This window comes from Cyphellophora europaea (assembly GCF_000365145.1).
Source record: "Cyphellophora europaea CBS 101466 unplaced genomic scaffold supercont1.4, whole genome shotgun sequence".
Classification (NCBI taxonomy): Eukaryota; Fungi; Ascomycota; class Eurotiomycetes; order Chaetothyriales; family Cyphellophoraceae; genus Cyphellophora; species Cyphellophora europaea.
This window is the reverse complement of record NW_008481810.1, coordinates 1131324-1157115: the sequence shown is the minus strand read 5'-3', so window position 1 is coordinate 1157115 and position 25792 is coordinate 1131324. Positions and strand designations below refer to the sequence as shown.

General features: G+C 54.1%; 12 protein-coding genes across 12 annotated transcripts; 9 read left to right on the top strand and 3 right to left on the bottom strand.

The window, feature by feature from the left end:
* Positions 1–511: 511 nt before the first annotated feature.
* Positions 512–1946, top strand: HMPREF1541_04668 (uncharacterized protein; the record flags this gene model as incomplete). The annotated part of the gene is made up of 2 exons (XM_008719012.1): positions 512–1767; positions 1823–1946. The coding sequence occupies 2 exons, from the start codon at positions 512–514 to the stop codon at positions 1944–1946; spliced, it is 1380 nt and encodes a 459-aa protein (XP_008717234.1).
* Positions 1947–2806: 860 nt separating this feature from the next.
* On the bottom strand, positions 2807–5710 carry HMPREF1541_04667 (uncharacterized protein; the record flags this gene model as incomplete). The annotated part of the gene is made up of 2 exons (XM_008719011.1): positions 2807–4994; positions 5043–5710. The coding sequence occupies 2 exons, from the start codon at positions 5708–5710 to the stop codon at positions 2807–2809; spliced, it is 2856 nt and encodes a 951-aa protein (XP_008717233.1).
* A 740-nt stretch (positions 5711–6450) lies between these two features.
* On the top strand, positions 6451–7176 carry HMPREF1541_04666 (protein yop1; the record flags this gene model as incomplete). Its single annotated transcript, XM_008719010.1, has 4 exons — positions 6451–6501; positions 6619–6834; positions 6883–6946; positions 6998–7176. 4 exons carry the CDS (start codon positions 6451–6453, stop codon positions 7174–7176), a joined length of 510 nt encoding a protein of 169 aa, XP_008717232.1.
* A 537-nt stretch (positions 7177–7713) lies between these two features.
* On the bottom strand, positions 7714–8468 carry HMPREF1541_04665 (uncharacterized protein; the record flags this gene model as incomplete). Its single annotated transcript, XM_008719009.1, has 3 exons — positions 7714–7904; positions 7982–8292; positions 8338–8468. 3 exons carry the CDS (start codon positions 8466–8468, stop codon positions 7714–7716), a joined length of 633 nt encoding a protein of 210 aa, XP_008717231.1.
* A 655-nt stretch (positions 8469–9123) lies between these two features.
* HMPREF1541_04664 (uncharacterized protein) lies at positions 9124–10776 on the top strand (the record flags this gene model as incomplete). Its single annotated transcript, XM_008719008.1, has 2 exons — positions 9124–9281; positions 9330–10776. 2 exons carry the CDS (start codon positions 9124–9126, stop codon positions 10774–10776), a joined length of 1605 nt encoding a protein of 534 aa, XP_008717230.1.
* Positions 10777–11726: 950 nt separating this feature from the next.
* Positions 11727–12904, top strand: HMPREF1541_04663 (uncharacterized protein; the record flags this gene model as incomplete). Its single annotated transcript, XM_008719007.1, has 6 exons — positions 11727–11772; positions 11815–12020; positions 12075–12225; positions 12281–12445; positions 12492–12644; positions 12702–12904. The coding sequence occupies 6 exons, from the start codon at positions 11727–11729 to the stop codon at positions 12902–12904; spliced, it is 924 nt and encodes a 307-aa protein (XP_008717229.1).
* Positions 12905–13078: 174 nt separating this feature from the next.
* On the top strand, positions 13079–13534 carry HMPREF1541_04662 (uncharacterized protein; the record flags this gene model as incomplete). Its single annotated transcript, XM_008719006.1, has 2 exons — positions 13079–13129; positions 13178–13534. 2 exons carry the CDS (start codon positions 13079–13081, stop codon positions 13532–13534), a joined length of 408 nt encoding a protein of 135 aa, XP_008717228.1.
* Positions 13535–14626: 1092 nt separating this feature from the next.
* Positions 14627–17017, top strand: HMPREF1541_04661 (uncharacterized protein; the record flags this gene model as incomplete). Its single annotated transcript, XM_008719005.1, has 1 exon — positions 14627–17017. The coding sequence occupies one exon, from the start codon at positions 14627–14629 to the stop codon at positions 17015–17017; it is 2391 nt and encodes a 796-aa protein (XP_008717227.1).
* A 923-nt stretch (positions 17018–17940) lies between these two features.
* Positions 17941–21270, top strand: HMPREF1541_04660 (uncharacterized protein; the record flags this gene model as incomplete). The annotated part of the gene is made up of 1 exon (XM_008719004.1): positions 17941–21270. The coding sequence occupies one exon, from the start codon at positions 17941–17943 to the stop codon at positions 21268–21270; it is 3330 nt and encodes a 1109-aa protein (XP_008717226.1).
* Positions 21271–22314: 1044 nt separating this feature from the next.
* HMPREF1541_04659 (uncharacterized protein) lies at positions 22315–23376 on the top strand (the record flags this gene model as incomplete). Its single annotated transcript, XM_008719003.1, has 1 exon — positions 22315–23376. The coding sequence occupies one exon, from the start codon at positions 22315–22317 to the stop codon at positions 23374–23376; it is 1062 nt and encodes a 353-aa protein (XP_008717225.1).
* A 337-nt stretch (positions 23377–23713) lies between these two features.
* Positions 23714–24133, bottom strand: HMPREF1541_04658 (uncharacterized protein; the record flags this gene model as incomplete). The annotated part of the gene is made up of 1 exon (XM_008719002.1): positions 23714–24133. The coding sequence occupies one exon, from the start codon at positions 24131–24133 to the stop codon at positions 23714–23716; it is 420 nt and encodes a 139-aa protein (XP_008717224.1).
* Positions 24134–24560: 427 nt separating this feature from the next.
* HMPREF1541_04657 (uncharacterized protein) lies at positions 24561–25418 on the top strand (the record flags this gene model as incomplete). The annotated part of the gene is made up of 1 exon (XM_008719001.1): positions 24561–25418. The coding sequence occupies one exon, from the start codon at positions 24561–24563 to the stop codon at positions 25416–25418; it is 858 nt and encodes a 285-aa protein (XP_008717223.1).
* Positions 25419–25792: the final 374 nt, after the last annotated feature.

The window sequence follows — 25792 nt, the reverse complement described above, 5'->3', positions numbered from 1 at the left end:
GGCCTAGACATGGTCTGTCCCACCTGCAACGGCACAGACAATGCGTGGGAGCCAACACTAACACGAACAGGCCGATGAGACCACCCAAGGCCTGAGAAACTCCATTAGACAATTGTCTGATGTTCACGCAAGACTTCAGAACCTGAGAAACCTTATTCAAAGCGAACGCCACACTCCGGCCGAACAACGTCGAGCTCGAGAGGCCTTTGAACAGGAGATGGACGACATGGCCAATGATGAGTCAAGGTCGGTATCAGCCAGAGCGTCTCAGCTACGTCAAAATGAACATCGGAGACCCTATGTTGATACTCCCGGTGAAGATCGGGACTCTGGTCGTCTTCCTTCGCCGCTGCCTAACGCCCCAGTGCCTAGTGGCGTCACCCCATCGAGCCTGGTCAGAACACGGCGCCGAGCTTTTAGACCCAGTGAGCGGTTGACTAGACACCAACGAGAACGCCTCGGACAAGGTCTGGCCCCTTCAACTTATACGTCAACCAGTCCAATCTCCCCTATGTCTGACTCACCAGACACATTCCTAAACCGTGACTATCGTTCTCGCGCGAAGCGGCGCAAGCTTGATGACGGTACATACGAAGACGAGAACAAAGCTATCAAGTACGGACACAAGGGGCAGGTTGTACCTGGGCAGCTCAAATTGGATATTGCGAGCTGTGACGGTGGCGAGTACCAGGATCCAAATCATGGCATGACTTCATGGCCACAGAACGCTCTTCAAGACGATGCAACCGTATATTGCACGAAAAGTAGTCGCTGCAATATGCTACTCCGACACGCCAGTGGTATGCCTTTTACTCTGACTAAAATGGTCATCAAGGCGCCCAGATCAGGTTACGATGCTCCGATTCAAGAAGGCATGATCTTTGTGGCTATGACTGACGAAGATATTCTTGAGAAGACCGCAAAGTACGAGATCCAATATTCGCCTAAAACCTTCCGCCTCCACCGCCAACGTTTCGAGCACCACCGTCCATCTTCCGCGTACTTCAATTCAACTCGCTCGCCTCTTCGCTCAATTGATCGTACTCGATATCTTAGGGATCCTCATGCCCTCTCGCAACATATTGATAACGATACTACCCTCGATAGCGCCGTTGTTCCTGGCTTCACTGTCTCCATAGGTGATCCATCCGACGAGGAAGAAGCAGCTACCACTTCTGGTCCTCCATCGCCACGACCCTGGCACAACTACGATGCAGATGACTCCTACCGACCTCCTTACCTTGACCGCTATCGCCCTCGCTACACTGACCCTGTCAATTTACTTGACGAGCACAATGACCCATCCAACCCAACCAGCGACTCTGAAGACTTGGCGGATCATGTCGCCCATGTCGCCGATGCCGCCGAAATGGTTGCGGTTCTTAACGAAATGGGCGAGCACGGTCAAGAGGCTCGCCGCATCCTGCGCCGCACCCGACATGACGCTGAAGCTGCCTCCCGCCGCCTTCAAGAAGACACCGATTCCGACGCTCCACCACAAGTCCCTGTCTACCGTCGATCGACGCCCAGTTCCAGAACTGTGCGTGGCTATGGCAATCATGAGCATTATGTACTTGGACCTCCACCTCCTCTCACTCAGGGCTACGAGAGACTCGGCTCGGACACCGAAGCTATCGCTGGAAAGCCCGTGTCAGAAGCAGAGGCGACCGCCGCCGCCGCAAACTCGTTGGATATATTGGCGCCTCATGCAAGATTCTTCATCCCGCGGAGCAGAAGTAGCATCGCGGTGAAGTTTGACCCTCCGGTGTAAGTTTCGTTCATCTCAGAAGTCAATAAGTAGTAGTTTACTGATTGATGCCAGGGCCGGAAGATACATCCTCATCAAGCTCTGGGCACCTTGTCCGAATGCCAATATCGATATTCAGGCTATCACGGCCCACGGCTACGGCGGCCCGAGATTCTTCCCCGGCATCGAGATGCGCTGACACAGGTCGTTGTCGAGAGCAGCGACCATCCAGTACAGGAAGCCGATCTCCTTCATCTACATGGAAAACATGAGCAAGCTCTCACCACGTCGGAATGGGCTGTCGCAGCTGCAGTATGATTCTTTAACGCCTCATATATGACAAATACCCCCCTATCTAGCAAAGCTTTGGAGCAAGTTCCAAAATTCAGAGAAGAGCAATCGCCACCCACTTCTTCATTCCCTTCTTCCCGGCGGCCTAATTGTGTCGAACCTGCTGTACGATCACATCGCGGCAGGATTGACTCCAGAAAGTGTGAGCACGGAGTGAGCGACGGTCGGTCGGTGACTTGAAGCCGTCCTTGTACTGTACGCAATATCAATAATGCTTGCATCAGGTTAAGTGCGAGGCTGGACGACCGCTGTCGCCAACAAAGAAGAACAAGACATCGTCTCAAGCTTGAGATGTTCAAATAGCCAAACGGCCTTTGCTTCATTGCTACACAAAAAAGTACTCCCAACAACACTCTCCCTGTATGTTCATCCACTAGAAATCCCAACACTGTGTTCAGACACCTTTATCTCCGTACCCAGAAATTATCATCAACAAAGCGGCCGACCAATTGCCTGCCGTAGGGTATCAACAAACCAAAGCATCAATCAATTTCACCGTACCTGGGCCAAGAAGGTCATTTCCAGGCCGTAGAACGCAATAGAGCCGACGCCCAACAGAGGCAGCGTCAACCCGAATACCCCATTCCTGTAACCGGAACCCAACCTTCATCGTAAAATCGTGGTCAGGTCGTGCCGTGGTCCGCGAAAACCACAACTCTCCGCCTCGAGGACCTATTAGTAAGCGTAATCTCTCCCCTTTGTTGTGTTTTAGACAATCACTCCTGATCCCATGCCGGCGCCGTCGACAGGGTCACTGCTCAGGCTGACCAGCCAGTCCGCCTTGCGGAACTTTTTGGCTTCTTTTTCGGCTTCCATGTCAATGTCGAGGCCCAGGTCGATTCCCGAATCGTCGTTGACGCCACCTACGCCCGCCCGCATCGGCGTCTTGCTCATTTTTAGTGGCGAGGTGAGGCCGGTGTGAAAGCCCAGGCCGATGCTTGGCAGATGTAGAGGTCCACCACGACGAAGCTCGTCCATTTCTGCGTCTGTCTCGTCAGAATCTGCGGTCTGTGGAAGTTCAGGCAGCGTTGGTTCCACAGTAGCAGATCGTGCCTCAAGAGCAGATGACCGGGCAGTGGCATGAATATGAGTGGTTTCGATCGAGCCTGGGAGCGGATAGGAGGTGTGACGCTTCGCAGGTCGACTAGTCCAAGCATTAGAGTCGTCGGCGTCTCGCTTACGCTTCCCTGGATTAGACGACGTTGACGAACTGAGGTGCTGCTGCATCTTCTCCATCTCGCGGGCATCCATCAATTTCTGATCGGCCTCACACATCAACAGGCCTTGCATTTCAGCCATCCATGAGAGCAAGGAAACAGCAAAAGTTTTGGCATACCACCAGGCCTGGAAGCTAGTTGCACCATTGTTGCCGACCTCAGCGAGTATGCTGTCCCAGAAACCCTTGTGCCAGCCAAGCATGCACTGTGGATGATGGCCTTCAAAAGTCTCGGGAAGGCATTGCAGCCAGCTGATCCACTTGTCCAGGAGCGCCATAGGTTGGTCCAAGACGTCAAAGCTAAGAACGCCAGGGAGGCCTCCAGATGGGTCGTTAAGGAAGCCTACGTAGGTGCTGGTAGGATCCTCTTCCGCAGCAGTCGTCAGAGGCCCGTGGAGCGGGTCCAGGAGGGTGCGGAGATCATGCTTGAGTACACCCTTGACACTAGACAGGCATTCCATAGGCGGATTGCTAGAGTCGAGTACAGTCTCAGGAGTGACCATGACAAGTAGGTCGAGCCACATCTGTGTACGGGTATTGCCATCTTCCAGCAGGCGACTCATTTGAAGCGTGGCGGTATTGGCAGTCTTGAGCTTCTTGAGCAAGTTGGCGAATCGAGCAGCAGGCACAGTCTTCGCAACCACAACATGGACTGGACACTTCTCTTCGAATGAATTGATGATGTGCTGTACGAGCTTGACAGCTACGCGCTCAAAGACACCCCATACCATGTCAGGCACATTCTGGAGGACCAGAGGTGCAGTAAACTTGGCAATCTGCTTATACATGCGCATATCGCACTCTTGAATCCACGGAGCGAGACACTCTAGAGTGAACAATTTAGAGACTGGCACAGTCATCTTGCCATTGAACGCTGAGTGATGGTTGAAGAAGTTCTTTTCGCGACACTTGCGGAATGAGTCGATAACATCTGTACAATAAGATCGATATAAGTGAAACAACGACTTGGCAATGTCTGCATCGTGCTCGACGCCAACCAGATACGGAGCAATGTCGGGGAGCTCAACCGGGGCGTCTTGTCCGGAGGATTCCTGCTGAGATACCAGGTGAGGGCTCGGCATGGCAAGGTACGTTGCAATGCAGCCCGGAGCATTTGGGCGAAATTTAGGGAGAGCTGCGACGAGATTGTTGGTCTGGCCCTTGGTAGGTATCTGGATGGTTGGTGTATTGTGATACTGGCAATCGAGCCAGTAAGATTGGTTCGTTGAAGGTTGAGAATCGGGGACGGGTGCAGGTGCTGATGGCGGAGGCAATGAATTGCTAGGAGCAGGAAAGTCAGCCGTTTCCATACTGTGTCGAGAATTCGGCCGACCATCCAACGTGGAAGCTCGAGGTTGATGGGTCTTGCTATCGGTGGGGCCGTCGGTGTCTGTTGCAGCGCCGCCAGCTGTAGCAGGTCGAGACAGCGATGTATTTGCAGCGTACATACGTTCGTCATCATCGTTGGCGACAAGAGACAGGTCGACGTAGTGGTACTTTGACTCGCCACGGACACCGAGTCGACGTGTTTGGACATTTGGAAAGATGATTCTGACCAGCTTGCCGAAGGAAGCAGGGTTGAGGGTTGGAACACGCTCGCCACCACAACGTTCCGTGTATCTCGCAAAGACACGATCTCTTCTAACGGAGCTGCTACTTCGCACACAGCTTTCTCGTAGCCTTGAGCAGAGTTAGGACAGGAGCAGATAGGAGATACAAATAGCTTACCAGAGCATAGCAAAGACTTGCTTCGCCTTCTCGGCCTTTCCACCATTGTGACCTTCGGTCTTCTGAACTTCTTGGGCCACTTCCTTCAAGCTCTTTCCCTGGTGCTGCTGAAGGAGGCGGCGCAGCTCTTGGTCATTAGCTAAGGTGGAGGCGGTACCTTTTCTTCGCTTGTTCTCGTTGTTTGAGTCCTCTGGAGCAGGCGAGCCCTCGTAGTGTTCCGATTGCCGACGAAAGTGCTGCATGTGAGGCTGGTATTGAGGCATACCGTTGAATGGCATGGCGTAGGCATTGTCGTGGAAGCCTTGCTGCGACACTGGGCGCATGTCGTGCTGAGCAACGCCATGGTTTGGGTCCATGTGGGGTTGCGCATATGGTACCTGTGATGGCATGTGCTGCTGGTACGAATTGACCATAGCTGTTGGGGCTCCATGAGCTTGTATAGGGACCTGTCCTGGGTGAGGTTGCATGTGCATGTATTGTTGTTGTTGCTCTGGCGGAACCGAATGCGATTGTGGCTGGAAGGAATTACCAACGTCAACAGACTGTAGGCTAGTTGTGCTTGTACGAGACTTAGGTCTCCGTTCTTTCAAGGAGCTCGAGGTATCCGATCTTGAGCGGTTAGGAGGGCGAGTGTGGTCGTCCACGTCGGAAGTTTGTGGTTGTGACATTTTGGTTAAATGAATCGGAATGCTGAGGCACTGACGTATCTCGCTTGCGGTTGTCGCCAGCCAATTGTTGCGGCACGCCAGTCAAAAGCCGAGCAAGATCGCTGTTCGTTCGAGCAGGTGAAGGTGAGTAGTGTACAGTCCGATTGCATGAACGAGGGCGCGCAGGACTGGTGTTTGCCTCGAGTTTGGAGTGGCTGGGCGGCGGAAGCGGCTACGCTGCACACAACAACCGAAATCGAGTCGTCGAGGTCGCAACAGCGGTCTTCGCGAGGGCGTCTTCGCTGATGATACGCTCGTGGTCGCGAACAGAGCAGTAGGGGATTCGCTGGTAGCGATGCGAGACCAGGCGACAAGGTGAATACAGCAATTGCTTCGAAATATGAGGCATTCGAGTGTCTGTTTACTGTTGGGTATGCGGCCGGAACCCCAGTAACGTCGCTAGGCTAGCGCGTCTCTGTTGATTGGCCAGAGATTCGCTCCACCATCGAGCGGCCGACAGTACCTACTTGCGCAATTCACACCGAATTTTGCCGGTCTGATCTGATGGGGGGGAGTGTGGGTGGTGACCCTGACCTCTGACGACACCGTACGCATACTTGTCACCCACGCCTGCTTCTTCCCACACTTTCCAGTTCCTCCTCCAGATAACTCTAGACACCCGTCCAACTTCTACTCGACCTGCATTCTCATCTGCAATTCCCACGCATTGACTTGCCTCTACCACACACATATCTGTCAAGATGTCGTTCCAAGACAAGGCTCAACACCAAATCTCACAGCTCGATAAGGAGGTACGGCGCACATGCTTTTCCAATGCTGCCTGACTGCCAGGCTGCTCTGACCTCCATGATTGTCTACTCTGCCACAGGATGTCACTAGTCTTCATTGCTGACTCTATAACTGTCTAGTTGTCCAAATATGACGTTCTCAACAATTTTGAGAAGCAGGCCGGTGTTCCCAAGGTCTACGTGATCCTCGCCCTCGGCGGCCTGTACTTCTTCCTCGTCTTCTTCAACCTCGGAGGCGCCTTCCTCGTCAACTTTGCTGGTTTCATCCTTCCTGGATACTACTCTCTCGAGGCTTTGTTCAGCGCCAGCAAGACTGACGATACCCAATGGTTGACTGTAAGATACACTCCTCAATTCAGACTATCATACACTGACCGTCCGCAGTACTGGGTGGTCTACGCATTCCTTAATGTCTTCGAGAGCCTGATCAACGCCGTTTACTGGTTCCGTACGTATCCACTCGATCGAGACCACCGCACCTCACGCTGACCGTATCTAGCTTTCTACTATACCTTCAAATTCATCCTGGTTCTGTGGATGGCTCTGCCCGTCACCAACGGCGCCCAGATCATCTTCCGCTCCGTCATCCAGCCCGTCTTCTCCCGCTTCTTCTCCAGCACCGGCTCCACTGCCGCCGATCTGCGGGCCAAGGCGGACGCTGCTGGGAAAAGCCAGTAAGCGTTTCATAAGGGAAGCTGGCGGGTTCAAGCGCTCGGCTAGCTCATTTGCACAAGAGCTCAAAGAGATAGTCGACGCTTGACTGCCATCAGAACACAACGCGAACGACATCAGGACAATCAACACAAGGACAACACGACGTACAAGGATACAGATCTGACTTACGCAAATGCAACATGGCTATGTATGCTGCCTCTAGCATCGGGAGTGGGAACTTGGGAGCCGGAAGCGGCGGGGAGTGCGGGGAGTGCGGGAATGGTGGACGAATGGGACGCGGAATGCGGAATGCTGGTGCGATAGACTTGGTATCAATATTCAATTGAGGATTGCCAACCACTTTGTTGCCCTCGTGTTTTTCAGCTGTGTCTAGGCTAGAGAGGCGGACGTGGCTCATTGTCCAGCTAACAAGTCCCTCGACCACCTGCGTCTAGTCCAAGTACTCTAAACGCGACTATCAACAGATTGGTACCACTGCTCCAGTCACCATCCAGTTTGTGACGTTGGCCACCACATCTCTGCAGCGCTGTCTTTGCGCTTTCAGCTCCAACCGCCAAACCCTTTTTCAAGATTCTGCTGCTTGGGGTTTACTAGCATCCTGTAGGGGAAAGGGTTCTGCTCGCTCGTTGTTATTGGCGGTATGTGGTCCTTCTCCTTATTCACTAGGTCAACGATCTTGAGCGCCGTCTTCTGCAGGCTCGACTCCATGGCTCTCCTGACCTTGATCCGATCTAGTCACGCCATCAGTAAGTCTTAGTTCCTTCAGCCTTTTTGGCAGATTGGTAGGAGGCAATTTCTGAGCACTCACCTGCCTCGCTCCTCGGTCTCGCGACGACGACTTTCAAACGCCACTCCTCCCAGCAGACCTCTTCGTCCGTCTGCGCCCCGCCACCACCCAGCCGTCCAAGCCAGCCGCCCGTGTAACCGGTCTTCCGCCTTTTGCGGTCAAAGAACTGAACCACGATTTCCCCTCTGCTACCGCCCGGCGGCACATTCCCCGGTCCTGATGGCGTATTTAGTTGCGACATTAGTTCTGCGACTGAGGTGTCGATTGCGGCGGCGATCTCGGGCGGATCCAGGATACAAGGTAGCGGTATTGGGAGTGATGTATCTGTAGTGCTAGCAGTGCGTGGTGTAGGGGCACTAGATGACGAAGGAGCATACAGTGAGGGGCGGATCGAGGGGAAGTATCGGTGGAAGAAGATGGTATGTAAGATGCCCTTCGCGAGATCGCGAACAAGATGCTGGTCGGAGAAGATTTCGAGGGTATATGAGTGCGGCGGTGAAGATGCCATATCGAATGCGGAATCGTAGGAGTAGGTGTGTTCGTACTCGTAGAGCCCGGTTGTCGAGCTGCCTGTGTTTCGCGGTTTGGTGGGGCGACTGCCAATGTTTTGAGGGCAAACAAGGGAGGGGAATGAATGGGTGGCAGCCAGCTCAGTGGCGCCGTATATTTACAGTAGTTCAGATCATGGTGGTCTACTTGATTTGGATCGTGCCAGAGGCAGTCGAGGAAGACGTTATGGTGAGATAGATTTCAAGAAGAAACACGATAGCGCTGGCGCGTTGAGGTACCTGGGGTCGATGGAGGGGTATGCCTGAGGCACGGCGAAACGCACCCCGAAACACCGTCATTGATCCGACTGTAGGCGCCACAGTACTGGGGCCGGGGGCCTCTGGATGTGGCTTGCTGCCTCCTGGGATCGGAGGGTGGCTGGAATGGCTGGGGGATGCCTCGGCTTAGATGCCTTCAGAAAGGCAATTGGTCTTGTCCGGGCATCAAAAGGCATGCGTGCTCATCCACCCGCGTGAAGACTCAGTCCTTAACAATCACTGCTCATTCAAGTCTTCTTCTCATGTCCTTGACGGGCTTGAGCCATTTCTCCGTCCTCTTGATGACTTGATGATCATGCCACAGCATCTCGTCCATCTAAGATAGACTAACGCAACATGTTATCAGGCGCGCGGCGCTGGTTGAGGCGCAACCGGAATACTATCGCAGTCGGTGCTGCCGTGGTAGGAGGAACATATTTTGTTGGTCAATATGTCTTGACGAAAATCAACGAGTCGCGCCAGCGGTCACAGCTCGATAGAGTTGCGAAGGAGAAGTAAACGACACGTATCGAGAAAGACTTCAGTTGACTGACACCTGCCAGCATCCGGCGACGATTTGAGCAGAACCAGACTGACTGCACGATCACCGTCCTTGCACTCCTTCCTACTCTTACCGAAAACATCCTCGAAAAACTCCCCGTCGAACAGCTCACCACCGAACTCCAACAGAAGCGCGCAGAGCGTTTAGCGCGTACTGCTGGGGAAGGCCAGTCAGAGTCTTCCAGTTTTAGAGATGGCGATACAGCGAGCACGTCCAGTTTCCAAACCGGTAGTTTTATCCATACCAGTCAGATGGGCGAGAGCATTAATCCCAATGCTCCTCGTAAGACCAAAGCTCAACTATGGAATGACATCAAAATCAGTTCGACCACAAGAGCCTTCACCTTCATCTACTCGCTCTCGCTCCTCATGCTCTTTACAAGAATACAGCTGAACCTATTGGGTCGGCTCAACTACATCGCTTCAGTGAAGGCTTTGGCGCAGCCTCCTCCCCCAGGTACCTCGAACTCGATACTGCTTGAGGATCATGATGATGCAACATCCAGCAGCTTCGGCAACAACTACGAGGTTAATAGGCGATACCTTACCTTTTCCTACCACCTCTTGCACAAGGGGTATGCGCAGATCCTGGACAAAGTGAGGACGGCGGTAGAAGAGGCCCTCGGCCAAGTGTCTCCGACAGAGGGTTTGTCTGCAGATCGGCTACGTAAGATAGTGCTGAACGTGAGAAAGCACGTCGAAGGTGCTACGGAGCAGGAAAGATACGCCACACGCTGGCTACCATATCTGCTCCCACCTCAAGAAGAGGAGGAAAATCTTCTCGTCGAGGCCAACGTCATCACCCCTCCTCAGACGTCGTCGTCGTCGTCGCCAGGCGCCGGGTTGACCATGGATCCTTCGCCAGAGCGAACGTCCTACCTTGACACCTCCACGGGCTCTCTTCGGCAGCTCTTGGACGAGACGGCCGATCTCATCGATTCTCCCTCCTTCACCAGAATACACACACTTTTGCTGAACACTATGTTCAGCCACCTCATCGACCAGAAGGTCATCGCCAGTTCCTATCCTCAGCCAAACATTCAATCTCCGCCGGCATCCGAGGCCAGCGCTCCTCATCCAAGAATACAAGAACTTGACTCAGCTGTGACTGTGGTGCCGGCCGAACCACGCGTCAAGCTGGCCAACATTCTTGCGATACTTACGCGCCAAGCCCATGCCATCGGTAACGGCAACAACCCGCCAAACGAGTATGTCGCCAAATGCGACGCAGAGGTCAGAGAACTTGACTCATTCGCTGCCGTCATCTATACCAGCAACCTCGAGTCGCAGATCGAAAGTACCAAGACACAGCCTGGGTCTGAGATTAAGAGTTCTGATGGCATGGGCGTCAGCGACGCTGGCATAGAGCACGCCGACGAAATGATTGAGAGTCACTTGGAGAGCGCATGGGCGAAAGTCACGAGCTCAACAACGTTCTCGTCAAGATGACACAGCGTTGAGTAGCAGGCAGTCGCACGTGGAGAGGAACAGATCGGTTGGACTAGATCTCAGCAAGCCCGTGTCGCAGCGGGGAAGAAGGAACACGTAAGCAGACAGCAACGGGTATATGTTTGGTGGCCCTCAGACGAAATGATGAAACTTCAGTGGCATTTTTGCCATGCAGCTGTTGCTCGAGTGGCACCTTCTGCCTTCTACTTTGGCGAACTCTGCCACCTCCATGTTGTAGATTTCGAGCCTCCTACGCCACTGTGCCTGCGCCGGCTTCGCTGAATTTTGTCAGAGAAGCCATGATGGGTCCATCTGAGACTTGTCAACCCTCACCGTGACCCAATATCGCTATAATCTCTACCGAAGATGCCAAGAGCCAATATCAAGGAGATGCAGCCTTGCGGAGACAGAGTAACCTCTTTCATCTTATGGAATCCAGCCCGTCTTCACTTTCGGGCACTCATTACTAGACCATATATACACCGTCTTCCAAATGGTAACGTGCAGACCGAGAGGCTTCTCGCGGGCATTCGTGGTCTACTTACTCAAACCAGATACTGCTAATAAACAATGCAGCTGCTAGATCTCCGATTGCATCGCGTGCTGGTCTGAACGTTCAGAAACTCGGGCAATCGTGCACGGCTGGTGTACCTCGTCACTTCACGGACCCAGACTTCACCAAACGACTCCCGAACCAAGTCTTCCAAGTATACGCTGTCATCTTTCATATTTGTCAAGTTGGTTCAGATCTGCCGTTCACGGCAGTTCGCAGATGAGGGGCAAGGCATTGCGGAGTTGCTAAGGCCTGCCACTCATGCTATGGCTGAGCATAATCATTCATCCTTCCGAAACAGGCGCGCACTTCTTCACAGGAGGTCATCGTTTGCTCAAACGCACTCCGTGGCTGGCCAGAACAAAAACGTTTGGCGTGGTTGCTATAACTAGGAAATATGGCCCCAAGGCTCATCGCTGTGGTCGGAGCGACTGGAACTCAAGGTACGTCCAACGGATATCCCTATAGCATCTAATGTGCCGCAGGCGGCGCAGTGGCCAGGCTCCTACTCCAGTGGCCTGAAGAGTACCGAGTTCGTGCCATTACACGCAATACAACTTCTGAAGCTGCCGAGGCTCTACTCTCAGCGGGTGCTGAAGTCTTCCAGGCGGACCAGAACGACGAAGATCAGATGAATGACGCCTTCGAAGGGTGCTGGGGCGTTTTCGCGGTGACAACAAGCTATGACCCGGTCATCAACCCATCTTCTCTGCGGCAAAGACAAAACGCTGACCCTTGGGCTTAGGCCGTTATCAAGCGTCCTGAGTTGGAGGAGGAACACGGTCGGACAATGGCACGCGCTGCTTCACGGAGTGGAGTCGAATGCTATGTTTGGAGTACTTTGCCAAGTTCGAAACAACTAACCAGAGGAGAGGTTGAGGCACGGATCTATGATTGTACGCCCGCTCGCCTCGCCGGATCCGTTTCGTTAAATTTTTCTGACAAGCCCAGCGAAGCATCTGGTTGACGCCTACATTCAAGAGCTGGGCTTGCCGTCCACATTCATCTTGACTGCCACATTCTACGAGAATCTGATCACCAGAAAGCACGCAGTCTACATCAAAGACGAAGACCGCATCGAGTTTCGTCATCCTGTCATTGAGGAGGATACTGGCTGTCCGTTCAAGGTTGCTCTTGGGGGCTGGAATGCTGACGTGAATAGTACAAATGGTGTGGATTGAGAAAGATCTATCCGCGATTGTGAAGGCCGTCCTCGATGAGTGGGACGCCAAAAAGGATGAGCTCAACCATCAGTATCTCTTCGCATCCAGTGGACGAGTGACATATTCAGATCTTGTCCACCTTATACAGAAAGGTCAGTCACTCAACAGCTTATGACTATCAGTTCCGAACTGAGGTTACCATGCACCAGTCTCTGGAAAACCGACGAAGTATGTCCTCGAGACATCTTCGGGAATCCCCGAACGAGACAAGCTATTCAAGATGTACAATCGTTTCAAGCAGAACTATCCAGGCTTTGTGGCGCCGGATCCCCAGGTCCTGGCATTGGGGGTACGGCTTGCAGAGCCTGAGGACTTTGTGAGAGAGCGGATCTTACCTGCCCTGGGGCTGTAGTGCAGAGTCCATGTATTCCTTGCGGTGTGGGTGGCCTAACTCACTTCGTGCTTTAACCCCATTCGGAACATCGGCGTCTTTCTGTTCCTAACCTCAATCCCTATCCCAAAATACTTAGCTTGTAAGGATATCTTCAGCTTGTCCCTCAAGATTATTCGAGACCCCAGGACCACTATGGACCTCTTACCACAATCCGATGGCCTGCTCAAATGGTTTCTGCTTTATGTACGTCAGCCCCTTGATCATATCAGAATGCTAACGATGATGAACTAGACCTCCATCTCTGCTGCAATACACTCTGTCACGACCTATGTCAACCCCATTCCATCAATGGTTCCCTTTCAGGGTCCAAATGCACCACCACGCTCGGCCTTACAGGCTCATCTTTACGGCATTAAGAACTGCTACACCGCCTTGATCCGAATGTATGCCGCCTACAATCTACACAAGAGCCGTGAGCTCTATGTGCTAGCCATGTGGACTTTTGCGGGCGTACTTTTCTTGTATATTACGGAGTTGTTACTTTGGCAGACGGTCCGACTGAGGGAAGCATTCATTGCTCTGGTCACGGCGGCGGCTGGACTGGTGTGGATGTGGGTCCAATTTGATCATTACGTGCCTTCGGGCTAGACAATGTAGCTTGCAATTGGGCTATGGCATTGGGAACAAGGACCACTCGCCAAGAGACACCAAGGGCCGCCGACGGAAGCGAAGCAAAAACATACGGAAGAGGCGTTCTGGATCGAAGCAGTCGTCCCGGAGCTGAGCGGGACAGCAGCGGCATCGAAGTCATCACCTGCGAAGTTGGTATGGCTGTTACCGAGGGGCCTGGGAGGTCGGACGTAGACCTTGCACTTGACGTGCTGAGCGGGCGAAGGCGTGCTTGGACAAGGTTGGGTGCGGGTGCTGCTTGATTGTACCGAACGTGGCGCGCGCAGTGACCCGGAGCGTTCCTGAGTGGGCGCTGACGATGTGTGCAAGCAGCCTCGCGAGGGGTGACATAGAGAGGATTGTACAGTTTTATAAGAACAAGTGAAATAGACATCAGGGAGCGACGTCCTTCTAAACCTCAAGACCTGGCGCTGGGCAGCGTACACGGCAAAACCTCGGGCTCTGGCAAGCAGGCCCGGGATTTTTTTGGACGCGAATGGCATGCGCTGCTGTCTTCTGTAGTTATCTTGCTCCAGCACTTCGTTCGTTACAGCTGCCTCTTTCTGTGAAGCCATTGCGGGTGTAATGAGCTTGCATCATGTCTGTCTCTCGTGTCTCCGACATGGCAGACAAGAGATTCCAGCGCCCCTGCGCCTAACATCGCGGTACAGACGAGCGATTTCTGCGACGCCTCCACTCGTTTACATCACTGTCCAGAACCGCCTGTCTTCACAGTTGTCAGAAAGGGCTAGGGCGCAGAATGGATCAAGCCCAATTCCCAAGGTTCGGATGCCAGAAGTGCTCCATCCTCCACATCCACAAAATGAACCACCCAGTGTCCCTGCGAGAACAGTTGCAACAATATCGGCCAAATCAAAGGGCCGGGCGAAGTCCCGGGCGAGGAAGCCCAAGTTGAACGGGGCTATACTGCGCCTCGGCCAGCGCCTCGAAGGGCGTCTGACCGAGCTGTCCCGTGCCTTGAAAAGGACTAAGAAAATACTTCTGCACGCTGTCAATACATCCTCGGAACCACGCGTGCGTGCAAAAGCTTCGACGTTGGACGCACTGAACATGGAGGCTTTGATCCAGCAGGAGTTCAGTGCCGATGAGCTGGAACTCAAAAAACAGATGTTGCTGTTCTTCCGACCTTTATACGGGAGACAAGCACAGCGATTACTGGATGAATTCGCGGATGGGAAATTGAACGAGGTTGCGGAAGCCCTTACGCTTGGAGGTCCTCACCCTCTGATATCTTCGAAAGAGGTCACACAGGAGGTCCCTGGCACCCAAGACGTTGGCGACAAACACCGCGAAAAGCCTGACACAGGCCATCCTGCAACAAACGACCAGATTCCCCGAACGGCCGAGCCGGTGACAGAGAGTCTTCCGGAAAAGCCGGTGAGACTCGTTGTTCAGGGGAAAGAGAAACAGCGCCTCTTGGATGCCGATCGCAGTGCTCCTCATCAGCCAGGCACCCCCACAAAGCCCAGACTTCAAGAGAGAGAAGAACAGCAAGGCTCGTTGAAGATCGCAGACCTTGACCCTGCTTGTGTCAAAGAACTCGAAGCCGCGGACGCCAGACTCGATCCGGTTATTGTTGAGGATATTGATGTTCGCTCCTTGAGCTTTGACCTATCTCGAGTCCTTTTCAATCCAGGCGTCTATCAGTTACGGGATCCGCGGTCTCGCGTCTACAACTTTGACCCGTACCTAGAAAAAATCATGCCTGTCACCGAATTCAACTTCGATGCCTTGAACGAGTACATTACTTCCTCCGACGACGGGAAGCTGCGTGGGTTAGCCCTGCAGAACAATCAACGCTACACCGGCTCCTCGTCCAGCATGACATCTACCATAGCCCAATTCCACTTTCTCATTTCGGCTTTCCGCGAGATCAATCTGGACAGCTTGAGCAGGGGCTTTAAACCAGATTCGACCAACTTCACAAGACTGACTAGAGCCCCCAGCGCGGTCTTCCTTCGCTGGCGCGACGGAGTCTACGCCCTCGATGCAGACAAAGAATTTGATAGCGCCAACATCCTGATGAGTTTGGGACGGTCTCTTGAAAAGCTCTTAACTCTCGAGAAGGACGATTTTGAGAAATACAGGAAGTCGGCTCGTGGGGGAGCCAATTTGGAGGCAGAGAAGCCCGAACAGTATCACTATGGACGTATCGGCAAATTTCTCATGAGATCGCAGCTCGATGCTTATGATTCTCGCCTGCCTGGCAGCGGTATGTTTGACTTGAAGACACGCGCCGTGGCAGCGGTTCGCATGTCTCTTGACGATCACGAGCCTGCGCAAGGCTATCAAATCAAGGAGCGATTCGGACAATGGGAATCTTATGAACGCGAATACTACGACATGATACGATCGGCGTTCCTCAAATATTCTCTCCAGGTTCGTATGGGGAGGATGGATGGCATCTTTGTGGCCTTCCACAACATCGAGCGGATGTTTGGTTTTCAATACATCTCACTCCCAGAGATGGACATGGCGCTACATGGCCAGACAGATCCAACCCTGGGCGACCGCGAATTCGGTTTCAGCGTCAAGATCCTGGAAGATGTCTTTGATCGCGCAACGGCGAGATTCCCAGGTCAGACGCTCCGCTTCCATTTCGAAACGAGAGAAGCCACAGCGAAGCTGGAGCCTGTTCCATACATGAATATTTTCGCGGAGCCTATGTCCGAGGAGGATGTGGATGAAATCCAACGTGCTAGTAAGGAGGAGATGGCAGCTTATGAGCAACGCATCTTCAATGGACTTGATCCCAAGGGCGACAAAGCGATGGGGGATCAGCCTTCGACAAACACAGATCTCACAGAAGAAGAGTCGCAACTTTGGGAGCCAGCGACTGATGGGTCCGAAACCGCTAGTTCTCACCAACAGCCGGAAGGTGCACAGGAGGGTGTAGCGAAACAGAGTGAGGGTTCAACGAAGGTCACGGGGGCGACAAGCAGTATCCAGACCAGCGATGCAAATGTCGACTTTCTTGAGAGTTTATCAGAGCTCGAGTTCTCCTCGGCAAACGAGGGTACACCTTCTTCAGGCCCGAGCGAAGGCCATGACGATTCGTCCAAGCCTTTGATGGCATTCAAGGTAATGGTGCGCAGTTCGGTCAATGGCAAGCCAGTAGGCCGTCCAGCGAACCTTGGGGCCAGCGATGATTGGAAACTTGAATACACTATCGAGGAGCTGCCAGCGGTTCGAGCGGCTTCGAAGTATAGGCTGTGTAAGAGCAGACGTGCCGCCGCGCTGAAATTAGCAATGCAGGAGCGGGACGGCAGGGACTACTTTCGGGAGCGGCTGCTGCGCATGAGTCAGGCTGGCGAAAAGTGGCGGCAGCAACAAGACGAGCTGGATGCACAGCGAGAGCAAATCGTCCTCTATGGTCTCGATGGGCAAGGCCAGCGGCAGGTCCCTAATGGGTCAAATGTACAACAGCAGATACAAGAATAGTGCTGGGTAATGATGAAACCTTTAGAGACATTGTATAACTAGTAATGAACATGCAAGCATCTCTGATGTTGGGAATGAGACCTGTCGCAGCAACTTGTACCACAACCGTGCGAGACAGCTGCCCAGAGAGTATTACATCGTGTATTAATGTCTCGAGCAAGCGGAGCCCCATGGAAGCCTTGGAAGCCTTATTGGTATTCGCTAGGGAGTGGAAACGGGCTTCCGGGGCTGTCGATTGTTCCAGAGCTTGCGCAATCTCCCCTAATTACCTGGAAAACCACGTCATGGTCGACCGGGGTCGAGAGCTCATGCTTACCCCCCCACCAATAACTGTTCATGGAGCTCATCTTCCTCGCTACGCATTCTCGCCGGCGCTGTTCATCTGCCTCTTAGCTGCATCTCCACGCTTCACGTTTCCGTGAATACATTCGCCTACTGCAGCCTCGAACCGGGGTGGGCTCAGCAAGTCCATCTTCGCTGTTGCAGTTCCGCAGAAACTTCCTCTGGCGGATCCCGCCGTCATCGAGCCCGAACTTCCGACGCGCGCCATCCTGCACCTCGAGATAACTTGGCCCGGTATCCAAGAAGAGCTGCTTGCCTCTATTTCTGCCGCTTGCCCCACCGCTCAACTACTTGTCTAGTGCTATCTAAAATCTGTTTAGGCAGGTCTGGCACTCCGGCAATCTCCCACGTGGGCGGCAAACAGGTGCACGCAAAGTTGGGAGGGCATATTGTTGTAAATGTAACAGCAGCACAGGTGTCAACGTTCCCTGTGTAGCACACGCATGGACCATGATTTGGGGCAATGAGTTTCTGCATGCACTACGAGGAGTTCGAGGCTGCTGTGTCGTTGATTTCTGAGTGTCCATAGGACCTGCTGGCCGTCCGGTCGCAATCCATACCCCAGCAAGAGCACTACGGCCATGGCAGACAAGCGGCGAAGAAGGAGCTTAAGCATGTTCCGCCAGAAACACGAGACTACCGCCCGTCCCAATACGCCGACCAACCTCTCACACTCCGTCACCCTCGACAATGTCAGTGTGTCGCCCACGGGCAATGCCGAATCCTCCAGCCCAAAGAGCCGCCCTCGAACCCTCCAAAAGCAAAACCGAGGATCAGTCTTTGGCTCTCTCCGGTCCCTCCACTCCCTCGACGGAGACGAAAAAGCCGCGTTGACGCGCTCAGATTCAAAATCATCCTCTTTGCATGAAGATCCGGACATGCCCAAGCGAGGCCTGTTCGGCAATACTGTCCTCCATCATGGAGAGATCCAGGCTGCAGCAGGGAATGTGTTCCGGAAGAAGAGCCATTACGTGGTGTTGACCGAATCCCATCTCATAAGATTCCGCACCCAAGGTAAGGCTGCCGAGATGTTCCCCAGCATCCCAGCCACTATCACCAGGACTGCATCGAGAATGTCCGTTAGCTCATACACCGAAATGCAACTTGCAGCCTACCAGGACATAGCATCCGGCATTCCGCTGGACCAGGTTGTGGCAGTTTACAAGCTAGACGACGGACGGCCCTTCTTTACCGTCGAGGTCGCGTATCTCGATGAGCGCGGGAAGAAGTCCTCTGCAATGCAGATGCACTTTGGCGAGCCACGAGACGCAGAGCAGTGGACACAAAGGATTCGCGAGGCAGCCCGTAAAGTCGCTGCGAAGTCGGATACGAGCTTTAGCCGGAGCACTTTAGAATACGTTGCTCGAATGCTCGAGCGCGACCGCGACTATGATCCCGAACACTTTCGAGTCTTCAAGGTGGTCCAGAGAGCAGGGCCGAAGAGCGTGAGCAGGTCGTCAGCCGAGGACCTGACCAAGCTCACTTCCACTGTTTGCTATCTGGCCATCGGTCTGCATAAGGTTCATCTCGTGCCATGCCCCCGGTCTAGCGCTCGATCTTCGACCCCTTACTTTGGTGAGTTGGAGACAGTGCAGTCTTTCGGTATCACGACTTTGAGTAGTATCAAGTCTCAAGCTGAGGAGGACGCTTTTCAACTGACTTTTAAATCTCCACTGAGACCGCCGCATTCAGCGAGCTTGGCCTCCGCCAACGCCGCCGACATCGTCCTGTGGCTGAGATATGCTGCAGAACATCTGCGTCCCGAATGGCTGCGGCAGCCATTCATCTTCGACGTCCCTGCAGCCTTGGAAGATCAGGTGCAATCGCCTCCAACCATCGTCGAAGACTACAACTGTTTCGATCGAACCTTGATGGCCTACTGCGCGGGCTACGATGTGGACTCGTCACGGATATGCTACAGTGTCGATCACAAATGTGAGGACGCGCCTCGATTCCTCCTACTCCCGTCAATAGACGGCGGCCCCTACACGACTCTGGAGCTTCTCGCAGTCTTCAAAGCTCTCAGATACAATGAGTCGTTTGCGAGCATCTCCTTTGCCAATGTCAATTTGTGCTCTCTGCGATACCTCTACGATGTATATGCTACCGATTTTGACAGTGTCTGCAGCCGCTCTGGCTCACCTGTCAACCTGGTAGGACACCACGAGCTGCCTGTGCTGTGTCAAGAAATCCGAGCGCTTGCTATGAAGAGCCGAAAACTTCGACGGCTTGATTTTTCCACCGCCTTCCCGACGCTAAACGAGGGTGAGGAGGAGGCCGACAGCTGTTGTGTTCCAGAGGCGTTGGTGCCGCTGTGCAAACGCGGACTCACTAACGTGGACTGGATTGTACTCAATGGTGTCCGCTTGGCCGACTCGGACATCAATTTCTTAGTTGATGCAGCTTCAGAGCGAACGTGCCATCTTCGAGCGCTGGAGGTAGGAGAGTGCTGCTTGTCGGTTCATGACGCAGATGTGCTACTGTCGACGTTGGCCTTACAGGCTAACACCATGGAGGTCATGAACATCTCCGGCGTTCAAGGGCGGTTCAGCGCCGAGATGTTTCAGCGTCAGATTGGAGCCTTCAGGTACATCCGGCGTCTTGACTTATCGAGGGTGCACAAGAACCATGGACCTGAGCCACTCATCCCTCCCGAGACTTTGATGACCTGGCGCCTGGAAGCTCTCTATCTTTCGCAAACGACGCTGAACCAGCAGACTGTAGATTCACTGGCCGCCTACCTTGCTTGCCCGCGATCGGAGATCCTCCGAGAGCTACACCTAAACCAGTGTCAGCTCACTGGGCGAGATTTGTCCATCTTCTTTCGGTCCATGACACGAGAACCTGGACAAGCGCGTGAGATGCATATCGATGCAAGTGAAAACAGGTTGAAACAGGGAATGTCAAACTTGTCCAAGTCTATCGCCAATGGTCAAGGGCCCACGTCGCTGACCATGCGGATGATGGACTTTGAGAAGGAGCACTATTTCAGAGAGCTCATTCAGGCCGTGACAATGAACACAACCTTGAGAAGTCTCGACATTTCGAAGGCTTCTCTGCCATACGACGCTAGCACAGAGACGTGCGAAGCATTACAATACATGTTTGCCACTAATCGTACGCTCGAAGAGCTCGACATCAGTGGCGAGCACGCGCACCTGGACGCGACGCGATTCGGGATCGGGCTCAATATTGCGCTTCGAGGGCTCGAGAAGAACCGAACGCTGAAGCTTCTTCGGATCGAGCACCAGAGTCTCGGGATGCAGGGCGCCAACACACTGGCCGAGGTGATTGAACGAAATAAGACGCTTTTGGAGATCCACTGTGACTACAACGATCTGAATCTCCAGAGCTTCACGGTACTCGTCAACGCCCTGGAAAAGAACAGGATGCTACAGTACCTGCCCGCTATGGACGGAGACCGGGCCAAGTCGATGGAGAAGGTGCGACGAGAAATCGAGATGGTGGACCGGGCGGAGTCACCGAAACCGACGCACCGAGGTGCATCATCAATCAAGCGGATGACCATGGTTGGGGCGCTTGCAGGCCGTCGAGATTCGCACAAGCGCGTCGCTTCATCGTCGTCATCAGCATCGTTCACCGATCAGGACATTACAATTGCGGTGACGGCACTCGAAGACAAGTGGAACGCCCAAACAGCTCGGTTACAGCATTACCTTTACCGGAACTATTGCCTTGCAAATGGTTTTCCATGGCAAGAGGACACGCCTCGAATGCCGGCAGCCGATATGCGACCGGAAACTGCGTCATCACTGCAGAAGGTATTTGACAAGGTCATGTTGAACAATCGGACACCGACGCAGGAACGCGATGCATTCTTCGATGCGCGGGACGAGAAGACTCTGGAACGAGAGACTGAGTCGGCGATTTTTGAGCTTCGGAAGAAGTAGAGGGATGTCGCATCTTCCTATTTGCACTCATAGGAGGCGTTGGTGTTCGCAATTCAGAGATACCCAACGATCGTTTGAATGCTTTATGCAGGTCTGGCAGGCGTTGTGTACAAAATAGGCATTGACACAAGGTGCAAGGGTGTGATGGCACGGCATATATTTTGCTAATACGACATGATAGAAGTGCAACGACGAGAACAATGGCCGGCTACCTTTACTCGCTGCCACGGACAGCACACAGGTGATGCTGACTCGTACCGGCTGTAAACGCGGATAGATCAGTCGGGCCGACGCCGACGGTAAGATGCCTGATGTTGACATGCGCCAGGGCCGATGGGTGGCCCAGCTCTGACCCTCAAAGCGAGCGACGCGAGGAACTGATATTCGTAAGCGGTAGCCCAGAGTACGGATAGAATGGGTACGCATGCGCTTGCGGCTGAACAAACAGTGAGCTTAGCAGTCGTTTAGCAACGCTGTTGTCTTCAGCAGCAATAGGATGCATCAAGGACCGAGGCCAACTTGGACGCAGGGTGATTCCGCGACCATTAAGGCAGATTCTTGCGAGATGTAGGCGTGTCTAGCTACCTGTATGAGCGGAGCGTATCATATAAGTGGACAACGTCGAAGACATGCAGTGGTGAGGACCCGTTTTAAGAAAATACGAGCCGGACCCGTACTTTAGGCAGCACCGAGCCGGAAGTAGCTTGAAGATCTCGCATCCCAGCCCTTAAATCGATTTAGGCGGGCCCCTCCTTAACCAATCGCAAAAAAGTCGTGCAGGCACTGCCTCAATGCAAGAATAATCTTTCACGCATCCTTAACGTTTGCTATTTGCCTGTTGCCTGTGTTGGAACCCTTATACTTGCGGTAGCACCACTATCTGGTCGACGTCATTAACGACGAGCCTTGGACTTTCATCGTCGCGACTGTGCTCCGGTAACATGGTGTAGACACGCAGCGACCCCCTGATCCCTATTCCTTGACACCGGTCGCGAATCCTACTCTCCTTCAAGTCGCGACCTCACCTCACTTCTCATATACACGATGCGACGTCCCACCGTCATCTTCATCATCATAATCCTCGCCCTGCTCCTCTTCGCCCTCCACAGTGTCTCCACCTTGCTCTCCCTGCTCATCGAAGACGCCTCCGCAGACGCCATCCCTCGCAGTGAACTTCCCGCGATCGACGACTCCTCCCACCCTGCGCAACGCCCAGAAATAATCCCCCGGATAATACACCAGACCTACATCAACGAGTCAATTCCCGCGCGCTGGCAGGCCGCGCAGAAGTCCTGTATCGACCTACACACGCCTGACTACGAATACATCCTGTGGACCGACGCCAAATCGCACGACTTCATTGCCAAAGAATACGACTGGTTCCTCCCCACCTTCGAAGGCTACAAGCATCCCATCCAGCGTGCCGACGCCATTCGCTACTTTGTGCTCGCGCACTATGGCGGCGTGTACATCGACCTGGACGACGGCTGCGAGCGCCGGCTGGACCCGCTGCTCGTGTACCCGGCCTTCGTGCGCCGCACCATCCCCACGGGCATCAGCAACGACGTCATGGGCGCCGTGCCGCAACACCCCTTCTTCGTGCGCGTGACCGAGAGCCTGGAGGGCGCGAACCGCGCCTGGGTCCTGCCGTACGTTACCATCATGGCCAGCACGGGCCCGCTGTTCCTCAGCGTCATGTGGAAGAAGTGGATGGGCGAGCACGCGGCGCTGGAGGACGAGGGGGAGGATTGGCCTGGCCGCGTCAGGGTGCTGATGCCGGACGAGTACGACAATCACGCGTGGAGTTTCTTCAAAACCTACAAGGGCGACAGCTGGCACGGCAGTGACGCCAAGCTTATCTTCTGGATGGGCAAGAATTGGATGCTCTTGACGGCCGCGGGCTTCATGCTCGCTGGTGTCGTGGGCGTTGCGGCTTGGTGGGTTTATACGCGCCTGTTCGGCATGGGCAAGCGCAAGGGCCGCAACAAGTCCCCCTCGAGGTTTTCCTGGTCGCCCATCGCCCAGCGGTTGCCGCTCTGGAGAAGGGTTATGGGCGGTGGCGGCGGCAAAGGCGATTATGAGCTGGTCGAGCAGCACGATGCGTAAAAGCGTGTCGCGCCATTGAATATTTGGCCCACGGCAACCGGAAGGCACCGAGGATAGTGGTGGCATTTTGACTGTCATTTGCACAGCGTCTGGCGTAGAGGACACGGCAGAATATGTAGGGACATGTGTACATAGCCGCCGCTGGCTGGCTTTAGATGTAATCTGTATATGCCCATGCGGCGCGTCGAATACCGACCGAGCCTAATCTGCGCCCACGGAGGAACGTATCAGTGTACCTCGTGATTCTCCAGCCGTAAACAGATTGACGCGAAGCCGTCCGCAATCCCAAGATTGATTGAGTAGAAAGGTCTCCCCTCCTCCCCCTCCCCTGAAACCCTCACGGCGCCTTGCCCCTCGCCCCCTGCCCCTCCTCCTCGCCTCCCCCGTCCCCTTTCCTCCTCGCAGCAGCCTCCTCCTCCACCTCCCTCTCGACCCTCTCCCGAATCTCCCTCTCCTCACTCCAGGCCCGCGCGCTCCTCTCCAGCGCCCGCCGCCTCTTCCTGATACTGTCATTATACTCGGTCACATACTTTTCCGCAAAGATGCAGCCGCCCAGCGTGCCGCTGCTGATCTGGATGAAGGTCTTGAATTGTGGGGTGAGGTTGCGGTAGACCGGGTGGATGCGTGAGAGCAGGAGATGCGCGATCAGGGAGATGCAGAGGAAGCGCGAGGCGCCCGTGGCGAAGCCGCGGAAGGCGACGGATGTGGTGTCGCTGGGCGGGGTCCAGATGGCTTGGTGGTGGGAGGGGGGTGGCATTGAGGTGGTGGTGGTGGTGACTGTGGGTGTGGGTGTTGGGCGGTCTGGGTTTGGAGGTCGGGTAGTCAGGGGCCAGAGATTTGAGCTGCGCTGGAGGGCCAACAGATTCACCAGATGGTTGAAGGCAGGATGAAACTGGGTCTGCCGCTGTTTTGTGCAGCTGTAAATGGGTTCAGATCTCGAAGCTCATGCGACAACTTCCGCAGATGCTCCACGTGCGATGACGTGTATATTGGGGGTGACAGCCTTGCATATGGGCAGCCTCGTCAGTCAAACGGTCTTTCTCATGCTACCAATCTTCGTCATCCCTAATAATCTGTATGAGATGGAATAGTGGAGGACAACTATTCGTTGGTGCTAAGACAAGCCAGACATCGACTGGCCCAAAGAAGAGAACGCTTTGAGTTGAAAAGGCCTGCCACAGAGAATGGTTCCCTCTTCAACTCTTTCACGCATCTCCAACCCACTTGTAACGTCGTCACAACTGCTCCAGTACAGGTCAGCGAGTACCGACACCTCCCACTCGACGAACTTCGCCACCTATGTCCTCACTCATGCCGCCGGCATCCTCCTACGCCTCCCCATCGAAGTCATAGCCACCGCCATCGTTCTCCTGCAACGCTACCAAATCGCCTACTCGCCTACCCAAACCAAGTCCGAATCCGAACCATCACACCTCCTATCAGCAGCTGCCCTCTACATCTCTTCCAAGCTAGCGTCGATCCCCACCTCTCCTCGCTCGATCGTCAACGTCTACGCCTACCTAACCCGCCCAGCCAGCAGTCCCCTGCTCTTCGTCAACGCAACCCCTCCCACCGACGCGCCAGATCCAGACAAACACGCCCACTACGTCTCTGAAGGCGACCTCGATCGTGTCCGCGTCAAGCTCTTCCACGCCGAGTCTCTTCTCCTTGCCGGAATCGGCTTCGACCCTCAGGTCTCACTCCCGCACCCGCTAGCATTGACTTACCTGAGCGCGCTGGGCGTGGCGAGCAATCAGAACTTGGCCAAGCGAGTTCTCGAGCACCTCAATGGCGCGTTGTTGTCGCCTCAGTGGCTGTACCTGACGCACCAGCCGAATGTGTTGGCGGTGGCGGCGATCTACTTGGCAGCGAAGGAGACGGAGGTGAAGCTGGTGGGCGGCGTGAATTGGTGGGAAGTGTTCGATGTCGGGAGAGAAGAGTTGGGATTTGTAGTCGTGGGGATGGGAAGCTTGGGTGGGTTTGCGGAGGATGAGAGGAGTAAATGGCGACAAGGGGTGGCGTTGGACTTCGGACAGATGTGAAGATTGTACTTGGTGTAAGCAAAAGCGGCACGGGGTTTCATCTCAGCCTCATTCATAGACTGCTTCTCCTCCAACCAGATATAAATGCTTCACATAGCTGACTGGGTATCTGCGACTCAAGGTGCTCCCACCTACAGAGTAGCCCCCTGCCGCACCAACTACACAGTCTTCTCCTGGGTCACTCGATAGATCTATCTTGCAAGATAGTGTCTCGCCTTCCTAGACTAGCGTCTGTGGGTCTGGTATGTAAGGCAATTATCAGGCAGTGAATGTGCCAAGCACTGCCAAGGCCGATGAACGGACTGCATAAACCATAACTGTATGTAACGATGTTCGAACATCTCGCCTCATCCCCACCTATCAAGTCAGAATCT